The following is a 26,571-nucleotide window of genomic DNA, read 5'->3' as shown; positions in this document are numbered from 1 at the left end:
AAAGCCTGATACACAAAGTGCCAGATTCTATTTGCTGTAAAAGTTGATTATGTGCCAAAACCAGATAACGAAAAAAAAAATTAACTATCTCTGATGTATTTCCGATAAGACTGGTGCTTTAGGGTTTATTTCTACTTTCCAGAAAGCGTGTGATGCGCACAACACTAACGAACTGTGGATATTCAAACCCAATATGTTGTCTGCTGAAATCTCTCCACGCGTTTACGCATATCAGATGTGCAATAATTAACAATTGACAAGAGAAAGCAATTGCCAGTGCTGCTTCTAAACGACTTTTCGCGAACTGTCTTACAATTGGGCTAATTAAATCCCCAAACTGAGGTAGAGCTGTTAATATGTTCATGACTAAACGTAAATCTTAGGCTGCATTTTATTATTTAGAACTGTCTCGCAGCGTATGGATTCATGATCTGCAGAAGAAGACTAGAAATCACGGGATTTCTAGACTAGAAATCACAGGATCTTTCTGATCCTGTGATACTTAATCGGCAGCATTATGTTTTTTATTCTCACACCATACTAAACTTCGCTTTTGAGGGGGGCTTCTCCTGTTACCGCATATACAATATGAATAATGATTACGTGTAACCGTGAGTTTAAAAGCAGACGACGTGTTTGGAATACATTGGCCTGACTTTTTTTCTTGGCAGGGGACGGGGGGTAGTAGTGGTGATTAATCTTGAGGTCAATCCATTCCATGTGAGGGCTTGGGATCCACTCCTGGTTTTGCAGCAGTGGTGTTTGGTTTACCTCTTAGCCTCCCTCTCTCCTTCACTCTCCTGCATTGCTGTACAAGCAGATGTTCTGCTACTGAAAAATCAGTTCATGCGAGATCGCGGTCGAAGGAGGTAGCAGACTGTTTAGCAAGCGAAGCAATAGAGAAGAAGAAAAAAAAGGGCAGGCTACTGTCGCTGCTCCTAAACGGAACACGCTAGCAGACTCACGCACGCACAGCCGCTACACTGAGAAATTCCAGCGACAGCTTTCTGCACCACACCTGTGTTGCGCTGTTCTTAAGCAGAGAGGACCCAGAACGGAGATATCCATGGACAGGAAGGTGGACTCGGGTGTTTGTTACAAGTACACTTTCACGGGCTGTTGAAGAGAGAAAATAAGAACTGCTTCGTTGGCTAACGACACAGACGCGCGAGTTTCTCTGCTGTTTTTAAAGCACCAGCTTTATCAAAACTTGAACGGACAGGTGCTGAATATCATGTTGTTGCTTCTGGGTCCCTTTGTCTGCTGGAGGTCCGGTCTGATGTTGGTTGGAAGCTTGCTGCTGCTTGCCGGATTTACCTACAGTGGTAAGTTGTAGATTTAATTCTCGTTAACTGTCAAGTGATCCACATATTCTGGCTTCTGTCAAGTGTGGCATTAATTAGATTAAACGGGTCGATTAAGGGGGAGGCTGCGTTGTTTTGTACTTGTGTGTTATTGCTAGTCTTCTTCTTCTATTCCCCTTAATAAAATGACAGTTTAGAATTAGAACTATAACTAGTTAATAATAACAGCAATAATAACATCATAGATCACAATTATGTTAGTGCTTTGGAAGAAACTCAAAGCGCTGGTATTATTCATACACGCACACTTTTAACATATTGAATCGAGAACGTTTTTAATTAAGGTTGCACGTTTAAATACGCGAGTCAATATATTAAAATGACTCATTTGATAGTCGTGACAAATTGGATCTCCGCACCCCTAAGGTAATAATTCCGCGAAGTGAGGTTTTTATCATCTTTAAGAGTGAGAACAGTGGTGCCGCTGGTGTCTAGGTGTGATGATTGGGCTGTTACGCCGAAGTACGTGAAAATTAAATTTGTTGTCCCTTCTTGAGCAATGGAGCGAAACTTAAGAGCACTACGTAGAAATTGTGTAGCTATTTATGTGTCTTTGACGTGCACAAGTGTCAAAAGAGATACCTGCGCTATAACTAAACTGCGTGCAGCACGGATTTTACGTCCAGAAGATTTAAGGTGGTTTCTTAATATTGACGTGCTGCATATAGCGCATAAACATATGTATATACGATTGTGAACTGGCATGTTTTGTTTAACATATGGGCTAGGCATTGAATCAAATTGTGAAAGATCTGTAAACCAGACTGAGTTTTGGCTGCGAAGACTACAGCGCTGCGCCTTTCCTTCTGTGTTATAAGGATCTGTCGACGGGGAATTAAGAAACACGCAGCGCTCAGAGGGGGTACTATCTTTCTCTCTCTCTTGTAAATTACTCGGGCTTTATTTGCATTATTATGTCGAGTTTACAGAGTAACTTTTTTGTTGCTGATGGGCGGTTATCGACCTAACAAAAGAGTTACGTTTTACGGAAGCTAGAATCCGAGCCTGATCTGTTGTTCCAGCTTGATGCTTCAGAGTCGCGGCTGTGTTGAAGTGATGCAGTACAAGAAGAGAGAAAGTAGTGGCCAGGATAGTTTAGCATTTGCCGAGAGCTTCTTGAAACGAAGAGGATAGCTCTCTTGTATTCATGCTAATGTGCTTGTGCTATCTGAGCACTAAAAACATCACCCGTGATGAGGTTAATGGTAATGAGTGCCTGGTGCTGTGAATTTAACCGGTTACTGCCACTTCCTCGGAAATTCTAAATCGATGCGGTGTCCTTAATAAGTACAGTAATCTCAACCGAGTTTTTGTGAAAACTTCCTTCTCCAAAGCATCATACATCATGAGAGTTCATATCAAAAGTTCCGCTGTGTTTGTGTGCTGAGAGTTAGGAGTGGAGTTTTAGAAACCAAATCAAGTGATGTTTATGTGTTTAACGTGGTGGTGTAGAGAGCATCTTAACGCCTGAACACCAAATAACGCTTTAAGTGCCAGCCTAGTCTTGCAAACCATTTTACTGCCAAAATGAGACTTCTGCAGCAGAAGTTTTTTAAAATGAGAAAATTAATTTATTTTTAAATCTTTGGCAGCCTAGAATGGCTGTAACATCAGCAAAACACTGCAAGTCTCGCAGCTAATGTATTTAGTGTCTTCCTTGAAAGCATAAATTTGCATTCAGAAGTCAGCCCAAGACATATTATGCAATTACAAGATGCACAGAGCACTGACAGTTGCTTATGATCTTTTTCCAGAAGTACAAAGTGGCTTAGAGAGTCTTGTGTTCATGTCTGGTGGGTTCAAGAATGCTTCAAACTCATGCTTTATGTGCGGTGCTGCTGGCTGTTAAGGTTCCAGATGTGACGTGCCATTCTAGCACATCTGCAGTTGCCTTTAATAGCTGTTACCTTTCCATCACTTAATACCTCCAATTCTTAGATAAAGAATCCCAGACAACTAGTTGGCTTTTCTTGTGAGTGAAGCAACATCTTTTTGTTTCACAGAAACCAAGCAATAAAGCCTTGATAGGAACAAAAACCCATAAGGACAAAAGTTGGCTGTTTTCCTTCTTAAAGTAGGAAACAAGCACAAGCAAACATGCTAAGCTAAATCAGAGGTATACTACCATTTCTGGACAATACAGGAATTGGGAAAATTCAAAACAAAAAGGAAACAATGGAATAAAATGGATCAATGAGTAGTATTATAATACTTTAATTTGTAGCTGGAAGTGAGGGCTTTTTTTGTTTTTATCTTGCACAACTATGCAATCCTTTCACGTTTGTGTTAATCACCATGGATATTGGCAGATTTCAACAATGATAAGCCACCGTGCTGTGGAAATGTGATAATTCAGGCGGCTGAATCATTTCTTGCCTCTCTAGTAATCTGAAATTCAGTGGGAAAGTCGTATTTTTAAGAGCAATAACAGGACCTCAGAAGGTTGCTTCCAAAAGTTCCTAAAACAATAAGACACACAGTAATTGTTCTTGATTTTTTTGAAGTCACAAAAACAATCAGTTGTTGCTTTACTGTATATCACCTGCAACACAAACCTGCTTCTGGATGAAATTTTCACATAATCAGTGGGACAAACAGAACAAATCTGGTATTACAGATATCTCAGATGTTTCACAGTCATCCGTGGAACAGTACATGCAGACCACTACAGAGTCAACTGTGGGAGACCAGTGGCTAATATCCTATTAAATGTGTGGGATTATTCCCCCTCATTTGCATTGTGCTTGATTTCCAAATGTTTGTTGTACCATGGACAGAATGCTGACTTGTTTAAGTCGGGTAATTGGTGCTCTTGCCCCCAGGACACTTAAGTACATGAGATGATGAATCCGAATGGGCTTTTCTGCTGCATTAATTAGTGAATAATTATGAATAAATTAAAATAAAATAAACAATCATGCTCCAGGGACATCATATTTCACACTAACTAAACAAGAGTTGCCCCTTTCCATCACTGGCATTCTTAGGTTTTCTGCACTTTATCTCAATACCAATTAAGATTTTAAAAAATACAAATTTATTCTGGGGGAAAAATATCTGATCTCCTGAAAATTAGAAGGCCAATAAGCTATCGCATCCTGTACTATTATAAGAGTTAGTGGCACCTCTTTTCAGTAAAATATCAATAAAGTCCTGGTTACAACATCTTCGTATTTCTGTATGCTAGAAATTACAGACAAAAATAAATGAATTTAAGACCATCCATGTTCAGGTTTCCAAAGAGCATGATTGGTAGTACTGTACATGTTCCATCTGTATTGCTGTTTAAAGGAAATGAATGAACCCATGGATACTTCTTGTCGCTACATCTGGACAAATTAGCTCTGCCATGTAATATGTCTATAGTAATTAAAACTGGTCTTCTGATGCTAAAGTTTCTTGTTTAAGCATCAGGGATAGGACCTTTTATACAGGAACAGTACTGGGTCTGCAGTAAAGAGTTTGTTACCTATAATCCCCTGTGTCCCTGGTTTGCGTGTTAACACCACTGACTCTAGATGTTTTAAGTGGAGCTGATAAATATTTCACCCCTTAACTCTGTAAATCACTGTGAATAATAGCACCTGATTATAATGAATTATCAATATAAAACTTGATTTAACAACTTTAATGTTTGTGTTTACAGAAGTGCAAGTGCCTTTAGAAATGATTAACTTTTATTTTCAAAATCCCTTCAATGCAGCCTTTCCCAAATATCTGAATACCTATGTTGCTACTCGGCCTTAAACCATTTCTCGAAATGGACTGAATGCTTGGGGTTATGGAATTTGAAATTAAATTGTATTATACAGTTTTCAATTAATTTTCAAATGAAATTTACTACCAAAATACCAACCTGTGGATTGTTATGGTTGATTTGTCAAGTTGTGGAATTACTGAAAAGGTGGAAATATTAAAGACGTTCAAATGACACCTTCCAAAGCACAGACAAGGAATGCAGCAGCACCTGAAATTGGATTGTAAAGTGATTCTAGTACTGTTTGTTTTCAAGCCTGTGTTGGGATTAATATATGAAACCAAGACGGAGATGAATATATCCATAGATCCATAGTTGTGGAGGAATTATAGTTTTTCATTTTTGTTAAGTGTTTTGTTTTTGTTTTAGGGGAAAAAAAAATAAATTTCTTAAAGAGACTTAAATGCTGTGCCAGAAGTGATGTCTTGCCATTGTAAATCTGGAAGGAGATATTAGACTTTGATTTATTGGAGTGGTTCCATGGTGCATATTTAACTGAGAGAATTGTTTAAAGGACTGTGATGCTGTCCCAGTAGTAGCCTAAAAGCTTGCATTGTCTTAGAAGCGTCTTGGAGAATTTGGCTGTTGTTGCTGTTGTTTTTATTAAATGGCACTGTGATGTTGCAGACACAGCGTAAGAAATTGGAATTAGCTGTTTACTTGTGGATCTGTTTTTATTTGTGCTAATGGAATAATCAGGAAAGAATCCTTTTTTTCTGATGTGAATGTTTATATTTAATGTACATTTTTTTCATTTGCACATTAAATGCTGCTGAAATCGTTTTAACATTGTGAGAAGAATTTGGTCAAAGTAAATCTACCTTTTAGCAAATTAAAGTATTGAGCATAAAAAAGAGTGAGGAAACAGACAGTGTGTCATGAAAGGCAATATTTACAGTTATTTAATTTTCAGAGATGGGATGCAGCAGCCATATCCAGGGTTAAAACTTTGTTTCAGAATGTTGTTTTTCTTTAGATCATACTTAAAAGAGAGAAAGGGAATGAGTGAATAGGAAGTTAAGATTCACATGATTTATTAAAAAGGAAATTTGTCTCCCTTTGTCTCCCTTTTAAGAGAATTTAATAATCATTTTTTTATCCCTTAGCTAATATGTAGCAAATTATTTTCATGTATTTGCTGGGCAAGGTCTTTCACATGGAGATGGTAATTTAACAAAAAAAAAGTCTGATTTCATTCTTCATGGTAGTGAGCAATGAATTCAAATGATGCATGTGGAGAGAACATTTTTGCACTCAGGGAGAAGAGTTTAACATAAAATTATTTCTTCCTTATACCCCTGGTAGCAACTCGGTGGATTAGCATGATGTAGTGAAGACTCCGTGAGGAGGGGGAAAATTATACACCAGAAAAAAAATAATTTTGAACACAATTAGTCCTCTGGAGGTCAAGCACTGAATTAGGATTTTTTGTGTTTCTATAATGCAAACCTACCAGGCATTTGTGAAATAAGTGGGCTTGCCTTTGTCCTTTATGCTTCAAAAACTCATTTTGACTTAATTTTGCTGTTTCTGTCCAACTGTGTAACAAGAATTTGTTTTCTTTTAGTGGATGGGAGTAGTGGAGAAATCATTTTTTTCTTTTTCATTTTAGTTTTGAGGTTTTGATTTACATGCACACAAATGATCTACAAAAATACCAGTAAGTTCAAAGTCTGCAAAATTCCACTTTTTATAATGTATAATAAAGAACCATTACACGTTTCTTAAAAAAGCTAAATTGTCAGTTTTCTCAGACCTCTCTGGAGCTGAAAGACAGGTAGATTAAAAAAAAATAATGTGGCGTGATCATATGAAAATATATTCTAAATTAATACATTTATACTTTGACAGTTATTGGTCCTTTGCATTTATGAATAGCCTCTGGAAACATGTAATTTTAATTACTAAATAAAATATGTATGAAAAGGTGTGGTGTCATAAAGCTGAACGTCAAAACTCACAGTCTATTATTTTAAGTGCAATTGAACGTCAAATAGCATTTATAAGGATATTGATCACCATGTACAGAATGTGCCCTTTTGCTAAAACATTAATATTTCCATGATGTTGTGTTTTTGTTAAGAAGGTCCTTTGATTTAAGGTTTGGCTTCAGATGCTTTAAGATCTGTTTCCCTTATTGCTATCTTGCTCCTCATCCTGCTAATGTATTTATATAGTCTTTACATAACTTTAATAAGTAGGGCACACATGCTGTTTGTGGTTAAAACGCAAGTTGATCACTGTACGCTGTATCAAGGTGCAACACATTATTCAGTGCTAGTATTCCAGTTACTGGGGAATTTGCACACAGAAAAATATTCCCTTACCTTTGAAATACGCATACATTACACTGCTATTATAGAACTGGTTTTGAGATGTGTGCCTGTAAGTTTTGGGAAACTGGGACTCGTATCCTGCCTCCAGTTTGATGCTTCATTCAGTGGACATGCATTTTGCTGTTATCAAAAGAAACAAAAAAATCAACAAACAGCTATGATTCTTAAAAGATATAATTAAATCTCTTGAGTATCAGCGCATTCTCCTCATCAGGGTAAGCTGACGTGATGAATTCTTGTACCTCTGATGTTGGATGATGTCTTTGTGGGCACAGCGGTGTGTGGAGAGGGAGTGCCCTCAGTTGTTGCATTGAAGGCTGGTGTTTTAGTCAAGAGGATGAATGTCTGTTTGGTGGGTAAAATCAGTAATAAAAAGTTGCTTGGAGCTGCTTCCGACATCGAGATTAAAGCCTCTTCTTCTGCTCTGTAAAAGAGCTTGCCTCTTGAGGTGAGGGATGGATGACTGATAATTCACACGAGATTGGATGATCCTGTTTTTGGTTCGAGATGAGTTTGTTCTTTTCATCCATTTCAAATTTTTTGGACTATGTACAGTAGGAGGTGAGGCATGAGCAAAAGAACAAAGCACTGCAAATCAGAATTCCTAGAAGGAAAGTCTAGACTGTCCCTTTTCCAAGGTGTTTTATATAAAAAATATTTCAATTATAAAATTAATTTAAATTGCATCATGTGTCACTGATTTGTTTTTTTTTTATTGTTAGGCTATACTTAAAGAGGATATGGAAGACATCTATCTTACTAACAGCCCTGCTTTTCATTCATCATTCAGGAACTGCTTCACTGCATATCGCTATTGGTAATGAATCATGATGCACATCATGTAATGAAATTTCATAATCCATAGCTGCATGATAAATTGTCTCACCTTTAACTGACAAAAATAACTTGTAAATTTGTACAATAGAGATTTTCTTGGGAGGAGAACCTAAGCAGACCTCAATGGGAACTGTTCCAACCATTCTGCTTCCTCAATAAAGCTAATATCCAGATACACAGACTGAAAATTGCAGTATCTACATTTATAGCAGGAAAGCATTTTTTTCCTGCAAAGCACACAACAACGTCACAAAGATAATTAATCTACAGCCCATAGCTTGGCTTCCCAAAAACACGCTGAAATAAGTTGACCTTTTGGAAGGATGGCTGTGTTGTTTGCACCACTCACTAATATAACTCCTTGTTTTCTTTCATTAAGGTTTTGCTCAGTTTTTGTTGTCTGCAACAATTCAAGCTGCCGATCACATTGAGTGACGCGTCTTGAAATTCTCCATTAAAATGGCTCGGAATGCTGGCCAGAGTCTGACAGTCTGACATGCATTAGTTTAGGGCACTAGTGTAGCTGTTCATTTCTTTTCAAAGGAGTGATTTGTAATATTTATATGGTCTAGGTGTTTGAGCATTCACCACATTTGCCTTGGAAGCTGTGTCCTCGTTCTGGGCCAGAATAAAGGGCTACTCCTAAGAGAATTTAATGATTCTTTTGTTTTTTTTATATGCTGTGGTCTCTTAGTGCTTTTCTGCCTTCATTTAGTCTAACTCGCTTGGTGTGTGCCTGTGCACATCCGTAAAGGCATTACTGTTTCATTTGTGAAGAAACCCAATGCTGTTTTGAAACAAAAAAATATCAAATGAACAAAGTCGTACATCTTGGATTGAAAAGAGATTTTTCTGAATGGATTTCACTTGAAGGGACAGTGCTAGCAAGCATTTGACAAGGTTTTTATCCTCCACAGCCCTAGCTCATATAAAAAAAAAAGCTTGTGTTCTTAATATACACTTCAAGGAAGAGCTTTGAATATGTTTTGACCTAAAAGAGTTGTGTCTTTGTTTCTCAGTTTGATTGTCAGTTTGACTGACAGAAAAGCTAAACTGATTGTGTGTCCAAGCACATTTAGACAATTTTTAATGTAAAGTCTATTAATTTTCTTGAGGGACGCATAAAAGGTCAGGGACCTGCAGGTTACAACAAGGGGTTCGGAAAGGCCTGGAAACAGAAGAGAATAAACTGTGACCCCTAAAACTGTGTCAGAATATACAGACAACTGGTTTAACTTGTCTATTTGTATCTAATCCTGAAGGATTCACTGTCATTGGGAGAGTTGGGGGCAATATCCCAGATCTCCTGTGAAGTCCAGTCAAGTAAACTGTAAAAAACTGTAGCTTTTTCATCTCTGTATTTATCTCTATTCAAAAAACACATACAGTATAATATTTCTAGTTTTCACTTCACTACAAGCAAAGGCAGGGCTTGATCCTCAGGCTGTCTTTGCTGCAGCAGGGCTGTAGTAGTGTCCTAATACAGACTGGAGAACAAGGTTACATTTCTGAAGCACTGTATGTAACTTACAAGGGAAAGTAGTGGTGCTTAGATGATAAGTAGGTACATGTGCTGTAGTTTCACTTTTGTTGGCACGTCAGATGATTAAAAGCTGTCCTGGCATGCAGGTATGCTAAGTAAGGTCCATAAGGAAATTGTGTGCTAAATAAGATGTTTATTACTGAAATGATGACAGTCTTAATGCATTGCTCCAGTGTGTTTTGTTTTCGGTTGATTATACACCTTCCTGTTCCCATCATTTGGCAAGGGGAAAAAATGAAAAATAATTGCTACAGAAGACAGATACACCCCGTTTTAAAAATCACATTCCACGAGTGGTTAGTAAGTGTCATGTGTGGAGGTAAATTATTGCCAATTTCCTGAATTTCCTTCAGCTCACAGATATAAATTCTGTGCCCCAGAATTGCCATTTCATGCCTCAGAATGAACCTTTTGTGCATAAAATGATCACCTCATCTCATGAAATGATTTTCCCCAGACAAAATAAACTCTTTGTGTCATGAAATGAGAATTTTGTACCTCAAAATGAGCATTTCATCCACAAAATTAGTTTTTAGCTTTGAGCTCTATCTTTGCATTTTGCCTAGAAATGACAGTTACACAAGAATTCTTTAATAGAAAATATTTACATGATCTAATGTAATGCTGTTCTTCCTTTCAGATCAGGATCTTGAGGCTGCAGACAATTCGTGTTCCTTCCTTAAATATAACATTAAAATAATTAGTTGTATTACTAATTTAAATCTTAATACATTTTCATCCCTTGTAAAAATGAATTTATATCTTTAGAAACATTGTCTAATTTACCTCGAAAGATTCATTAAAAGAATGAAGCACAGTTATAACAGACCCAGTTTAAATGCTGCTTTTAATGAAAAGTATACCTTTATTTTTAATAGATTGTAAGTGAAGATTTTCTAGTTTGAACAGCAGTATTCCTTTCATGAAATTTATAGAGACTGGAAAAGGGATCCGTTTTCAAATGACAATTAAAACATCTTAAAGCTTGCACAACACACACGAGGGTGCAGTATATCCACTACCTGAACAGCTGTCTCAGCACATCTACTGTAAGGCCCTCTGCTTGTTTTTATGATGTGTGGGGAGCTCACTCGCTCTCTGATGATCAATAGCTCTCACCTGAGTGTTTAAGTGTTTAATTGGCCATCAGTCAGTGACTGGGAGATGCTTATACACCCAGTGGTATTCAATCATGGCTCATTACAGAAGTCTCCTGGGTAGCGGATTAAGCCTTGCTAATACAGCTTTTGGGGGCATACATGCTGTATTGAAAATGCGACAGGGCATCAAGGGTCAGAAAATGGATATATACATAACATGGAAATCTATCAGGATTTACTGTACTTCTTTACGTGTCTGGCAGAGTGGTCCAAGTGTTCCCAGTGCTTACCACCAGGGGGCAGCAGGCTGTATTTAAAGCAGGAGCTTGCCTGGTAAATTGCCAACTGTGAACTTGAGCACTAGCGTTCTTTTCAAATCCGCAGCAGAAGACGCACGGCCAGATCCGAGAGAGATTTGCGGCACACACCCTGTGATAAAAAAAAACACGTGTGCATTAATTCAGACCTCAAAAAGATACTGCAGTCATATGCTAATCATCCTGATGAGACTATCAAATCATTTTTTTTATTTCAGCAAGAAAAACAGAAACGGTGTTAATCAATTTACTGCAGTTGACTTCAAAAGAAGCGTTTTTTTTTAAATTTCGTTATGCTATTTATGCATTATTTAAGACTAAATTAAGTTTACTTTTCCTTAAAGCAAGTCTTTACATACAAGGAAGTCTATACTTAAAAAATAAAAAGCAGGAGTATATTATTTGACAGAAATATTGTAAAGATTTAATATTCAAATTACTAATGTTACAAGTATATGTTAAATGTAAAAAAGGAAAATATATTCCTTTTAATAAAGTATCTATGTTTTTCAAACCTGCCGGTATATCCCTGATAGAATCTTGTGCTTCAGATACCTCTGATGTGAGAGCCTAAAGTGAGAAGGTTCCTTGAGGTAGAAACCCGGAAATATGAAGTGTAAAAGACCTCCGTCAGTAACCTACAGTCTTGTGGTGATGTCTTTACATGAAATAAGTATGAATACAAATGAGTCTACTCTGATGTGAATATATATTGACACTCAAGAGCCTTCTGACAAAGTTCTGCAGCTTCTTCTTTGAGTGTCTTAATATAAGACAGATTTTCTCTGTATGACTGATCTTTATTTTTATGGGGAAAACCATCACCAAGCAATTCGCTGAGTAGCTGTATCGGGTAGCAGCCTGTTAGAGTGTCCTTTGAAAGGTGTGTGAGTGGCTCTTTTAAACTGAGCATCCTCACCTCTTAACTCAGTTTTAAATTAAATGTCACCCCTGGTTTGTTTGATTTGACAGGTGACTTTAAGGTGGGAGTTTATGAAAAGACAGCCCTGGTTACACTGAGGTGGGAGAGAAGGTGGACTCTGTAGTGAAGTGAAGGGATGTCACCCCGGCTGTTCTCAGCCCTTTACAGCAGGGCTAAGGAAAGAATTGTGAGTCTGTGTTGTAAAGGTTCAGAGAGCTTTCGGCTGGCTCAGCGGGGAAGAGGATCACTCACCCAACTCAGGTGAGCAAACAACCTGAACCTGCAGAACCCAGATAATCTTATTTCTGTACAGCTGTGGCTGTCGCTCATAAAACTCCAGATATTGAAATACTGTCCTTTGCTTTCACCCGGTATTGTTGCAATTTAATTAATACGAGCAGCATTATACCCTGTGACCTTTGTGAAAGCAAAGACGGGCAGAATACAATCTCTCACTTCATTTATTTTCATTCCATGTTATATTATGTATTGCTTCCAGTCAATCTGCATTGAAAGTATATATATATCTATGTGTATGAATATACAGATCCAGAGAGATAATCACATAAGGTGATGTGTAATGAACTTTGAAATACTACTACTATTGGTAGTTATCAGCTGGCTTAATACAAGGATTCTGTTTATCTGAGGGTAGCTACTATATAGAACAAGACTAAGAATGTTTACATTGGTTAAGTCCGAGCTGCTGTTATTTTCCAAGGTTAAGGGTGCAGAAAATATCAACTGTACTGTATGGGCTTCAGTGTTATTAATATTAATCATAGTGTGATCCTCTCATACTCACACCAGGACCAATTCTACTGGAGCCAATTAACCTGCCAGTATGTCTGTGGACTGTGGGAGGAAACTAGAGCACCTGGAGGAAACCTACGCAAACACAAACTCCATGCAGACAGCACCCCAGGAATTGAACCCAGGGCAATGCTAACTACGGTGCCGCCATGCCACCTGCTCCCCTGCCCCATGTAGTTTTGAAAGTTAAAATTATTGTAAATTTGCCAATTGTGCGTTCTGAGCAGTGCACACTGTACACGTTTTGAAACTCCAGTGACAAAGCAAGGATTTGGCAACACTGTAGATCCACTGTAATGCCAATGAAACTCTTTGAATTTGTTCGGAGTTTCCCTCCTCGTGGGAGTATCTTCTCCTCTGCAAAGCTGAAGCTTGGCTTCCTCAGGATCTCTGTAATGGGGAAATGAGTCTTTGCCTGTTCCGTGACACAGCAGGGAGGAAACCTTGGCTCTTTCAGGCCATTGTAAGCCTTAACATCCCTTACAAGGCTTCAGTCCAGCTCGTGCTTTAAACACTTGCTTCACCTTCACCTAAACAGTTTAAGAGTAGCAGGAATAAAGTCTTGGAATGGAATGGGAGGACCATGACTTCTTTGTGGTTCTGTTGGATATGAGCAAAGAAGCATACAGTTTTTTTTTTTGTTTTCAGAGACTTCACTACCTATTTCATTTTTGAATGATCCAGATGTTCACGTGTGCACGTGCGAGAGGGCTTATATAAGCATTGTATCCTGTGTTCCCTCTAAACTGCACAAGTGCGTGACCTTGAATGCCAAAACGTTCTAAGCTGTGGAACAATTTAGGAAGCAACAACTTTGCTTCACAATGGATCATACTGGTAAATAGAGCTGAGCAGTTCACAAAAGATTTGTGAGCAAATTATTTCAGTAGATCAAATCAATCAATCTATGATTCCCCAGATGACTTGATCAGTTGATTTATTATGCCTTTCGGCTCAGTGAGACAAATCGAGCATCGAGCCAACACAGGAAATGATTCATTCTCAAAACTCAGAAATACTTAGGGAGAAACTTGGAAGACAGAGTTGAATGCAATATCGTAAATCTGAAGCAACTGGAAATTGCCATACTCAATAAAAACACAAATAGCCCTTGTATTAATGAGGTGTGTGTATTTGAGGGCTGTGTATGAAAAAATGATTTTCGCTATTTGTTTCAGATGGCTGTATTGATTGAATTCTCCAAAACATCCTGAATTACCTCAAACTGATAATAAACACTGGATATACCTTCTACAAGGGGGATGCATAATTTTATATTATTTTAAAAATTCTGGAATGCATACATTATGATGTCTTAAAGCTATAAATGAAAATATTCCCTTGTGTAGGTAAATAACAAAATGTAATGTCGTGTTTTTTTAGTTTTCCTTTATCATTCCACTGTTAAAGCTTTAGATAATAACCTTGACTTGATGTTTTCAGAAATGATTCATATTATGTTTTCTTTTAGTTTTACATCATTAATTTATGACCCTGCACCTTTGATATTTGTTTATAAATAAATCAAATTTGATGTCCATGTGCTTGGAAGGTACTTTGTTTTGCTGCTTTTCACCCTGCAAAAGACAACTGCACATAACAATCTGGCCAAGCTGTCAGAACTGTCTATACTTTGTGATATTTCTCTAGGATTTTCACAAAAATATACTTTGTTTCCGGAACTATATGTCTTCCTATGTCGAATAAGAAAAACTACCCAGACTTCCCATTTTACATTATACCTTCTTATTTTCCATTTAGCTTTACAAAAGATTGAACCTCATTTCAGTAATTATTTCTCTAAATATAGTATTCAGTCAAGCTGTATTTGGCCTAAATCTGCTAATGAGCCACTATAAAGCAATTAATGTGTTTTGTTACAATCCAAATGCAAGATAAATGTAGGATTCAAGTAAATGATACTGCATTTAACTGGATTTAATTGTTCAGATTAATTTAAATTGTTGTTATGGAATTTTAAATCAAATAAAATCGAGTAAGAAGAGAATCAGACTCTCGGGTATTGTACTTCTGGATAGGTTTTGGGCATGACCAAGTTTAACACACCCTCACGTTGCTTGGAGAATTGACGTTTGTGCTCGTGTAACACTAGCTTGCTTGTTATTTAAAACAATTAGGGGGAGATTGATTGATGGGCCCTTGAGAATCATGCCTAACATTATCAAAGTCTTTTGCAACACTCCACTGATCTGGACCTGTGTACCCAGATATAATTTTGTAGTGTTTTGAATGAGTAGTGTAGTTTATGACTGCACAAACAAAGAAGGAAGGGAGGGCTTGACTTGTACCGTTGAGTGATGAACATATTTGGCTATATGTACAAGAGGGTACAAGTTCTTCAAATCAAGTGTTTATGGAGTTCTACAGCTGCGTTAGAAAAGATGTTTTAAATGTTACTCCCACACAATTAATCAAGACAGGATTGTTTCCTTAATCCGTGCATATATTAGGATCAGCTCACACAGGGAGTAATGTATGTAGATGACTTCACAGCAATATTTTTTTCTTCAGACAAGCTGAACAAAATGCACATGGAAACTAAGCAATAGTCTTTCATGCAACCATACATATTAAATGTGTTTGTTTATTCCATAAGATAGGAGTGTTGATCTTTGATTTACAGTTTCTGAAATATACTTAAGAATATGAGAAAGGCCATTTGGCTTTTTCTTTTTTTGAATACTTGTAGTGGCCCATGGTGTAGTCTTCTCTATTTCAGGTAAAAATAATTCAGTGCTTTTAGCCTGTCAGTATAGAACAGTTCAGAATTGTATATCTTCTCTTGATTGATCCCAGTACAATAATCTTTGCAATGAGATTATACCCGTGTAATTAAAACTATGCAATTTTAACATTAAATCACATTGTTTAAGTATACACTTGGATATACTGTATATATGCTAACATTTTACTTTTTTTATTGCTTCCCCACATTGTCTAGAAGATCAAAACAATGTGTCAACATAAACTCCTACATCTTCGTCATAGATGGCTTCTTCAAGCTGTTCCCTGTTTCATTATTGTAGTTGTAAGATGTTTTTGCTTCCTCTTCAATAAAACCAAGAAGAAAAGCTAAACAAGGCCAAGCCTATGATTCTGAAATTAAAAACTTTTCATTTGTGTATTGATAATTATAATGTGCTTAAAATGTGTGCTTTAACAGTGTAAAAATATAAATCTTAGAACAAAATATGAACTCATTACAATCCCTTGAAAGTTTTACAAGGCATCTTTTTTTTAAAGCAATATACTTAGAAGGCCATGGAATAATCCTAAAATGATAAAACATGATCGTAAAACATAAGCTCTCAAGGAGAACGCATTAGTCACTTTTATGAAATTTTAAAGCAAGTTGTTTTATCATGCCTTTCTCATAGTTCCAATTTTTTGTGTGTATCTGTGTGGTTTATATATAGTGTCCAGATTTTTTGTCTTTATTAGTATTGTTCACACATTGCCTATTAGTATTTTGGATATAATGCTATATTTTGATATAATGGAATGTGGATATAATGCTGTGTTTTAGAGATGATTTGTAGTGTGGAATTTATGGCGGACAAAAAACAGAAGAATTTATGGGTGAGCATAAATAGGACATCATCACTTTTAGATTGCAAATTTCAAGGGAGGACCATCTCAAAGTGCTTTACAGATAATCAATTAAAAAATGCAACACCGTAAAGTAACAATCCCACACTACAGTGCTGCACAAGGTCAGCATTGTCACTGCCACAGGGAAAGCGTCAAACGAACCAATAGGGTTCACTAGAAAAGCAGTCCTGTTGATCACAGGTCAGTCTTTTCCTATATGTTTTCTCAATTCTGGTTTTAATATGAAGGTTTAAATTTGAAAACGGTTCAAGACCTGAATGAAGGGTTTAATTAATTCGATTACAGTAATGTGGTTAGAATTAAGATATTAACTGATAGCCAGAAACTAAAGAGATTAATGAATGGGAGCTCGTTTATATTTCCAAAATTGTCAAATCAGATTTCTTTAAAGAAATATCCATATCATAAATGCTCTCCATTACTGTACATTATACAAAATTATACTGCATTATTCAGATATCTAAAAATATAAAAAGGTGTATTAAGTCTTGTTGGTAACAGTATAATAACTATTTTCATGTTTCTACATGTTAACAAAAAATGAAATATTTAAATTATGCTGAAATTTATAAAGAGAACTATTTACCACCATAATCACACTTAAAGTGATTTAATAATTAACACATAGGAGTCATAACTCTTCATTAAAAAAATATTGGTGATCATTTCTAGTATCATTCTTTTGTATTTTAAAAATATACAGAGAAATGGTCTAACGGGTGCAAAAACTAAACCAGCATTTTAGGCACCCCTGGCTCTAAATCTGAATTCAGAAATATGAAAAAGGATCAAATCATTCTGTAAAGTGTGGCTGGTGGAGCTGTTGTAAGATCAATTCAAGTATTCATTTGAAGATTAAGAAATTAAATTGGAGGCTTTCAAAAACTCATCGCTTTGTATGCTGAGGTTGCAAAATCATTGTGCAAGTTTGTTTGTAAAAAAAAAAGCCACTTTGTCCCTCATTCATCTTCAAAGCCACACACTCCCTATTCTGATGAATAAGAGGAAGAGATTTGTTCCAGTGTTTCAGCCAAAAGGATTTCACAGAGAGATGAAAATTTAAGACCAGCCATACATAACAAAAAGGGCACTGCCTCCTTTATTGGATAATCAGAACAGGATCCCCAATGGGCTAGAATTTGCCTCAGAAAGTCTTGGTGTTCTTTTAACATGCATGTCTTACCTCTCAGATTCCATTACCTTAATCAATAGCTTACATTAAAAGGAACCAGCTGTCTTCAGACGTTAAATGAAGATGTCTGAGAAAGGCAGGAAAAGCATTCTTTTGTTTCCTTGTTCCACTGTTATGTTAGCAGTGAGTAACGTTAAAAAGAGTGAGCATGTAGTCTCAAACCATCCTGTACTGGATAATTGTTTGTTTTTGTGCAATTTAATGTAGCAACATTCTTTTTTTCCTCCGTTTATGTGTAATTTACAATGAGCTCCAAATCTGTGACAATATGAAATTGCTTAAAGCACAGATATCTGGGAAATGTTTTCATTTTACTTAATCTGTCCATGCTGGCACATCCTTATATACTGTATTTCCAGGTAACCGCCACGTATTTTATGCGTTATTATCCAAGCTGGCATGTTTTGCAGTTGTGGGGTCCTTTCGTAACTCGACTCGATTGCGTTTGTCAGGTGAAGCTGCAATGGAAGTACAACGCTCTAAAGACGGCACAGAGAGCTTCTGCTCTGGCCCTTTTCACGCAATTAGCAATCATCTTTGAATGTGGAGAACAAAGGCGAACACTGGGAGGCAGAGTCGTGACCAGGAGCACTAGAGCTCTGAGCCAAGACAAACACATCTTCAAGCTGTGTTCCCCGGCCCGCGCACAATCGCTGGTTGTCAAAACCCATCAACGTCTGCTGTTAACTAATGACATCTACACATTGTTCAGAAGGTGGAAAGGTTGATTAAAGAGATAAAAAAATTACTCCCCAGTCCTACCTCAATTCCTGTTCCATTAGGCCTGGAGCTTCATGTCTCTTTTGAGACAGAGGTGTAGACGCAGGTTAACTTAGGCGAAGGAAAATAGTCTACATTTCCAGTTGGCTCCATTCACACACACACCCACAAGGCACTGTACCCTTTCTCTCATTCTGCCCCATAAGGGTCATAACACACAAAAATGCTTATATAGGCACACATGTAGAAATGTCTGTTTCTGCTCGGAGCTACTTTGTCATTACCCTGAATGAGCAAGGATGAACAAATACCGTTCGCTCCTTATTTCAAGATTGAAATAGTGTCAGACCACTGTTTCGCATTTTTATCTGTACGTTTCTCTGTAACGGTGTACAGTACCTTAATAAAGCAGACTCAAACATACACTTAAAACTCTGTTTTAAATTGCGGCTCTTCAAAATGCTAGGATTTAGACCTCTATGCACAGTATAAATTGTTTTCAGTAATTGGTAAGAACATTACCTGTCAGGTTCATTTAAGTGTATTGCCTCCATTTCAATATTTTTCAGCTATCTGTAGCTCCCTTTTGGCTTCCAGTAGTGTTTGCCACTAACTTCTCAACCGATCTCTGCTTCATTCTCTGTTATTCTACCACCTGTTCCTTAACATTCCTCACATATTGCCAATAATGTGATATTAGATTTTTAAAACCTTTGTACAAATCCTCTGAAAAACATTCAGCAAATATTTAAATCTGTAGTCAAAGAGCTCAAAAATCCTTAATCAAACAAGTTATTTTACTGGAAAAGCGGAAGTCTTTTAATTGTGTTTAATGAGGGGTGTTTGTTAACAGTTCTGTATATCTAAATGCGATTAAAACATATTGTTAAAATCCAGATGTTTTTCAAGAAGGGTTGTCAAATAATTATGGCTTGAAAATATGTAAAGGAAGTGTAGTTGTGTTGCATTTCCAATAATCCTTCCAAAGATCTGCAAACTCTTCATATTGGCAAATGAGAACATAGCTTATGCTCTCTGATATGTTTTAGGGGACTCAATTTCATTCATGACATTTCCTGTTCAAAAGAGAATTTATACAAACGCAAAAGAGATTAGTCAGTATGTTTCTTAGTGTTCAAATAGCAATGCATGCTGCTGAGAATGATCGTAAATTATAGATTGGATGCATGTGTGTGCTTTTGTACAGCTCTTTGAGTTTTGTAAAACGCTTATAAAATAATGATCGTATTGTTATTATTCACCGAGACAGGCTCTTCATGTTTTGCAACCCATTTGTAATTGGGTGCTACATCTCTTTATGCTCAAAATAAAGCAAATACACTGTATTACTAAAGCAAATCATGGTCCATTTTTTTTCATTTGCTTGATTTATTAAATCCATCTGTGCACCTATTTACCCATTTACATAATTCCCAGAACAATAAGAATTGAAGGTGTGTGACATTCAGGGTTCTGAGAACTGAATTGAATTACGGTGTGCAAAATGGACAGTAAGACTGTAAGTGTCAAAACAGGCACAAAACCTCAATGACAGAGGGTGAATTAGAGTTTGTCTGTAGAACGCCTCATTTCAAAGAAATAGGTGTAACGGTACAATGCTCTAAAGGACAAATTAAACACAATACATATGGAAAGCTCATATACAAACTGGAGGGTTTTACTGTATAATGAAAATATTAAAATTATAGTAATATTAGTATTTCTGTGGGGTCGCTATTTTATAGTTATATTGATATTTCAATTAGTGAGTTTTCTTTGATATTTTCCCAGTTGTGTTTTTTTCTGGATGGCTTCTGGACAACAAGGAATTCCAGTTGAATATACCATAACCCTTGGCTGCTGCTCTGATTTCTGCTTAGAAATGAAGGCTCTTTTAAATATTATTTTCTTCTCCTAAATAAGTGCTAAGAATCTTATTTGATACCAGCGGAAAATAAATCCCTCCTCAGATATTTCTTTCTAGAATAATTTATAGTCCTGATCCCTTGCCCACGCGGGTAGGTCATTCCGATAACCTTCCCATAAAATGTTATCGGAGCGGCACTCTGCCGGGCATCATGGGACCTGAGCTGCGGATGGCATCTTGAGTGCAGTTGTGCAGAGCTGCCTGGATCTGCTGCCTGCCAGAGGTGTCACTTCACATCTGCTTCACAGTGACAGGAGCACATTGTCGCTATACAGGCCTGGAAGGGGTTAGAGGGAAGCAAGTCAAGACAATGTCAGCATGGGGGCAGACTCCTCCTGAAATTACTCGCAAACAAGAAGCATTTCCACAGATCTCTGCCTTCCTCTTCAGATCCTTAGGGAACAAAACACCTGAAGTGCTTTTTCCCCGGCTCTCTTCCTAGACTTTGAAGGAAATACCGTATTCTGGTTATGAAGACAGTGCAACTAACACCTATTGTGCTGTTATTACTCAGAATTCATTGTATTATTTTTAATGTGGAGGTCTTCCTTCTACAGAGAAACAGGTTTATTTTCCCAAAGGTAAATTTCATTTTTAACATAGCTGTGGCCCTCCTTGCCATCAGTTGAGGGGAAACAGGTGTGTACAGTCATTTGTACAAATACACAGGTGTATCTGTTTCATCCTGATCCTATGGAACTAAATGAAAAAGAAGTATAATATATTATATCAGCTGGTTCCTCTTCTTTCTCTCATTTGGCTTGATATTCAGATTAACACTGGATAGATACAAGAACTGGTAGTCTTAGTTAAGCAAACTTCTATGTCAAAAATATTCAAACGTCATGTCAAAGTCCAAATAATTTGTTTTCTGAAATTAAGGTTGTGTGAAGGTCAGATGGCAAACAGTGAAAGGAGTAAACCTCTGTATTCCCTTCTCTAAGAAGTGGTATGTTAGAACATTCTTTGCAGCTAGCGTAGGACCCCTTTGTGAGATTATCCACGTGGCACAATCTGCTATGTATTAGGTGATCTTTGAAGAGCTCTTTACAGCCACTGGAGATTTTATTATACTGGCAAGCTGTCTCAACACAGGGCCGCATTCCCTGTCACACTGACCTCCCTAGATAGCTTTGAGCAGGGTAGTGTGTAGCTCAGACAATAGCTTCCAGAGAGATCCACTGCAACAGCTCCACAGATTCCTTGTAGAATTACCTGAAAAGGAGTGTTTGCACCCACACCAGTGTACTGCACTGTCAAAGGTATAATGAAGGAGATTGCTCCCTCAGACTGCAGCTTGAGCTAGGCGTCATAACCAAGCATGTTTATAAAGGTCAGTTGTGGCTTTGACCTAGAACACATTAAGATTTTGTAGAACTAACTAAGCTGATTCAGTATTCAAAATCCATTTATCATCTAAATCTTAATATGAAGGTGAACAGTACAGATCAGAAACTGAACACTATTTTAAGGAAAAATTTGGATCTTACCATGAAAAGCAGCTCCACTTTAGTGATTGCTCCTCTGGCTTATAAAGAATAGATCAGGAAAAAAAATGTACCACCTTTTGTGAAAATGTCATTTTAATTAAAATATCTCCCTTGGTGTATCGGTGGGAAATGGTTGACAAAACAAAAACCCCTCACAAAATCACTGTACACCCAAATAAGTAACAAACACAAACCAAAAAGACACTGTATGCCAGTTTTGAAACGTCTGTCGACTTGTCAGTTTGCAGTGAGTAAAATTCACTTTTTTGTGTGATTGATTAGGTGGAAGCAAATGTTTTCAGACATGCTACTGATCCACTGTGACACAGTATTGTCAGAAAGAGGGATCATATCCAACTTTTTAGCTGCCTTTTTGCCAGTCATACATCTTACCATGTCTTTGCCAACTGGTAAACAGATTGTTGGGACTATGCATTCATTTCCTTTTTTAGACACTCTATAGCTTACAAGGTAGGACATTTTAATGCATTCTTGCAAGACTTAATGTCTGTGTTGAACTGCATTAGTTGTTTGTTTTTTCAAAGTTATTGCAGTTTCTTTACGAAACAGGTACCAGGAATGGATACTCAGCAATGAATATCACCAAAATCCAGAATACTCAAAGAAACCAGCAAACCCAACTTCTTTTCCAGTGTCTTTAATTAGTATCTCTCCCCTTGTTTTTCATTTACTATGCAGAACATCCATTGTTACAAAAAAGGAGAAGCACTTCAGCAATAAACTGTCTCTGAGAACTGTGTCAATACTCCAGAAGCAACATTTAAGCTCTGATATTTTGTGTGGAGAGACACAAAAGTTTTTTTAAGTAATGAAGTAATTTTTTTTTCATTTAATTTGTCAGCCATTTTGGATTTTTTTCACATACCCCTTGAGCTCAGCTTGTACTGCACTGGGGTATGTGCACCATAGTTTGAAAACCCCCAGTTTAGGTGAACTTTAAGGGTTTAACTGCCCACACCTGAGCTGAACGACTGGGCTGTCAGCAGCCATTTTGGCTCTGTGCCAACTCATGGCTCACATAAGAGCCAAAATGGCTGCCTCTGAGGGCTACCTCAAATATATCTTGTGACTATATTCAGGGGTGTAGACTCTCTCTCTCTGTATATATGCATTTGCAGTTCATGGTTCAGCAAGAGAGTAAGAAAATAGAGTAATAAATAGAAAAGTAGTTAGAAACAGTAGCAAATGGGTCATTCTCTAAACACCACAGAATCATTTTGCCCGTGGATAACACTATAGAAAGCACCATTGCTATTATCTTCCATTGATTAAATTGCAGAGTTTGAACAGTAGATATTGTTGTGGTCCAGGGGTCAGCAAACACATAATTTTGAAGAAGGGAGAGAGTAGCAGAATTATTAACTTATTTACCAGGAGGCTCCCAAGAACAGTAACCGTTCTTTGTTGAAATTGTAACTGCCCTTTTATTTAAAGTTTAAGAGTGAATTACTGTGGTTCTTACTGAAGAGCATTTTATCAGGGAGGTATTTATAATTAGCCATCAACAGTTCTGTTTGCTGAGCAGAATAGGCTTTAGAACGTCGCTTTGCATTTGCTGATCCCCTGAACCGCAACAATATTTTAAAATTTATAGATGCGGTTTATATTTTTATGTGGTGATTGATTTTGTTTGTAGTTATTATTCTTGTGAAGTTAAGAATCCTAACCCACAGTTTCTCATTGTAGTTCCATTAAACTGCTCTAATAAAGTAATAACGGCAGGTCTTTGATGTACGGCACATTGTGCTATATATCTTTCCTCGTCTCTTACTCTCGATGCTTTGAGAGCCTGTTTTAAATCTGTTTGTTCTATGTGGGTGATCCCGGTACCCTTGTTATTTTTGATGTAAAATCGTCTCTGGCCATGGTCTAGCAAGGCTGATAGAGGTAAAATGAGTTACGTGATGATAAAGTAGTGACCGCTTACAGGACTATCGCTGCAGTCCTCCCTCAGTCAGTCCCATCAATTCAAACCTTGTGTCAGGTGCCTGAACAAAAAAAAATGTCTATAATTAAACCTTTCTGGAAATTGACCCCTCGACCCCTTTGAGCATGGTTGACTGATTGGCTGATAAATTTCCTCTTAATTCCCATAACTTGTCTGAAGACATGGATTCCTATGGGCTCGTGCTGTCACCCTATCTTCAGATCTTTAATTTAAAAATACAGCAGTGATTACTCTTGTTTTCCAAGCTCTTGATCCATTGATAGGGAGGTCAAGTATTGCCTTGGAGCGTGAACCAGGGTTTTATCAGCACACAGGCTTGTGTGTGTGTGTGTTCGGATGTGAATGTACATCTCCAAATGGCCTTTAATGCATAGGATTTGTGGTGCTCTTTTTTCACTTTGGAAACAGCACAGCTATCAGTCATTCTTTGCTCCAAGCTCCATTCAGGGATAAAATGCTCTTGCACAGTGATGTTGGGGGTCATTATGACCATCAGTGAACCATTAGATGTCTTATTACAAACAGTACTATAAGGAAGGGCTTTATATATCGTATTGATTAAGTATCAAATAATGATTTTGGGATCCGAAACATTTTTTTTCTGCCTTTTCATGCATATTTGTGAAAGAATGTTTTGAGTGTTACAGCACTTATTATGGCTACAATAAGCTAAGTCTCCTAGATAATGTTAATTTGATGGCCTCGTTATCGATTTCCCAGGCTTACAGGAATAAAAAAGCAGACAGGCTCCTTAGGAGGGCTCAAGTTTTGTAAAAGTTCACCAAAGGCCCACATCATTTCTCGTTGTCAGTCCTAGGCTTTTTGACTGATGCGCCTTTGATTTTTACAAGCTCCTTTGCCTCTTCTAACAGACCAGGAAGAGAGGAAGAAAGCAATATATTTAAAAGGAAGTGACTGCAATCGATAGGATTTTCATTACAGTTAAGTTTTCATCTTTCACGAGAGGCCAAGCAGACAGGTGATAAATGATGCATTAACATTCCTTCCCTTGCTCCTCTCTAGTGATATTTGCAACTGAGGGCTGTCACTCTGGTGAACAGCTATCAGGATGAAGAACCCTTCCTTTCTCTCCTCCCTCCCAGTGCACTCGGCTGTCCTGTGTGACTCTCTGTCTCTGCTCCGGGCTTGTCCCATGCATACAACATAATGTTCCTGCTCTGACAAGATAGCTGGCAGTAGCGGACCATGTAAACGTACCAAAAAACAACAGGTCGCATTTACTGGAATAGTCCGAAAGAGTCCTAACTGCCAAGAGTGTGTTTCTCAACAACAGAAGGGCTGCTTCTGTTAGAACAAAAAATTCAGCTCAGGTGGATTTTTAAACGTCAGTATTCAAATAATGGAATGCCTGGCACTTCAGAGCTATAAAGAAAACTGTATCTATTTAAATATACAGTAAAATCTGTACTTCACAGTGTAACAGAAGAGCTTATATGTTTGGGAATCCTGAAGATGAATCTCTGACAATACATTGTATCTGTGTATGATGTGTCCACTCACTTGAGTGTAGATATATTTTCTAACTGTGCTCATGCAGTAATGTAGCCCAGTGTTTATACAGCTCTTTTCTAAAGCTGAACTATAGTATACAAATACTCTTCTTTCTGATTTGTTTTTTTAATATTTTGGAATAGGTGATAACTTTCTGCCACATTCCACAGGTCTGAAGCAGTTGATAAAGCTCTCATACATTTAGATATTACACCCGTTATGTCTAATACATTATTACTATTGGGGATTCTAGCATTCTAGGATTCTAATATTTGGGATACAGCAGGTATAAATATTACATAAATATTACAATATGCTGTTTACTTTCTGAATTTGATTGAAAATTCAAAATGTTTCATAAGCCAAAAGCTCTCTTTACATGTGAAAACAGCCTTGGGGAAAACATATAAATGTGGAGAAGTAACACCATTTACTAAGTCAGTATATCCTTACCCTGAATAACATTTTCACAGTCTTTGGGCTTGCAAAGCATGTTTTCTAATTAAAAAAAAAAAACATTTGTATGATATTTGATTTTGTACAGATATCCTGGTTGTTTAATGATAGAAATGCATCACACAGAATTTTGATCTATTCATTCCTAGTCTTAACAGCACAGCTTTAAAACCACAGTCTCTGTTACACTGCGCAGTATGTGCAATTAAGCTCCAATATGACAAATTAAAATCTAAAATAAAACTGCGGTCAATACGTCTTTTACTTTTCCCACAGGATCTTATCAGATTCCTGCTGCTCAGCTGCATTTTACGTTGCCTTGTAGAAATATAGGATTGGTTCCCTATCCCTGTAGAAAACTCTACTGCTTTCTCCACAGTGCAGCTGTAGTAAGGTAACCCGGTATTCTGGGAAAGGAGCTCTAGCGCTCAATCAGATACCAGATTGATGAGTGTGTCTGAAGTGATCTTTTCCCCCTGTGGTCAAAAGTTTTTTTTTCCTACTGAATCATTGAACTGCTTGGTCCCCAGAGTGTTGCATTCATTGAATTACAGCTCCAGGGACTGAACCTATTGGTTCCTTCAAATGCCCTGGGCTTTTTCGAAAGATTGATCTCATTTGATTACTTATCAATTAGGCTTTTGCTGCTGCGGATTTGTAGGTCAGCCCCCATTACATCTATG

The 26,571-nt window shown here is 37.3% G+C and overlaps 1 protein-coding gene across 1 annotated transcript in view; it reads left to right on the top strand.

Moving 5' to 3' along the window:
* The first annotated feature begins 841 nt into the window (after positions 1–841).
* Positions 842–26,571, top strand: part of unc5a (unc-5 netrin receptor A) — a 189,959-nt gene continuing 164,229 nt past the window's right edge. Inside the window, exon 1 of the mRNA XM_088933458.1 lies at positions 842–1,325. Within this exon, the coding sequence (XP_088789584.1) occupies positions 1,235–1,325 (91 nt within the window). The 5' untranslated portion in view covers positions 842–1,234. The remainder of the gene's footprint in view (positions 1,326–26,571) is intronic.

Source organism: Atractosteus spatula, chromosome 14 (genome assembly GCF_055471065.1).
Source record: "Atractosteus spatula isolate fAtrSpa1 chromosome 14, fAtrSpa1.hap1, whole genome shotgun sequence".
Lineage (NCBI taxonomy): Eukaryota > Metazoa > Chordata > Actinopteri > Semionotiformes > Lepisosteidae > Atractosteus > Atractosteus spatula.
Note: the sequence above shows the minus strand (reverse complement) of the source record. Positions and strands in the feature narration are given on the sequence as shown.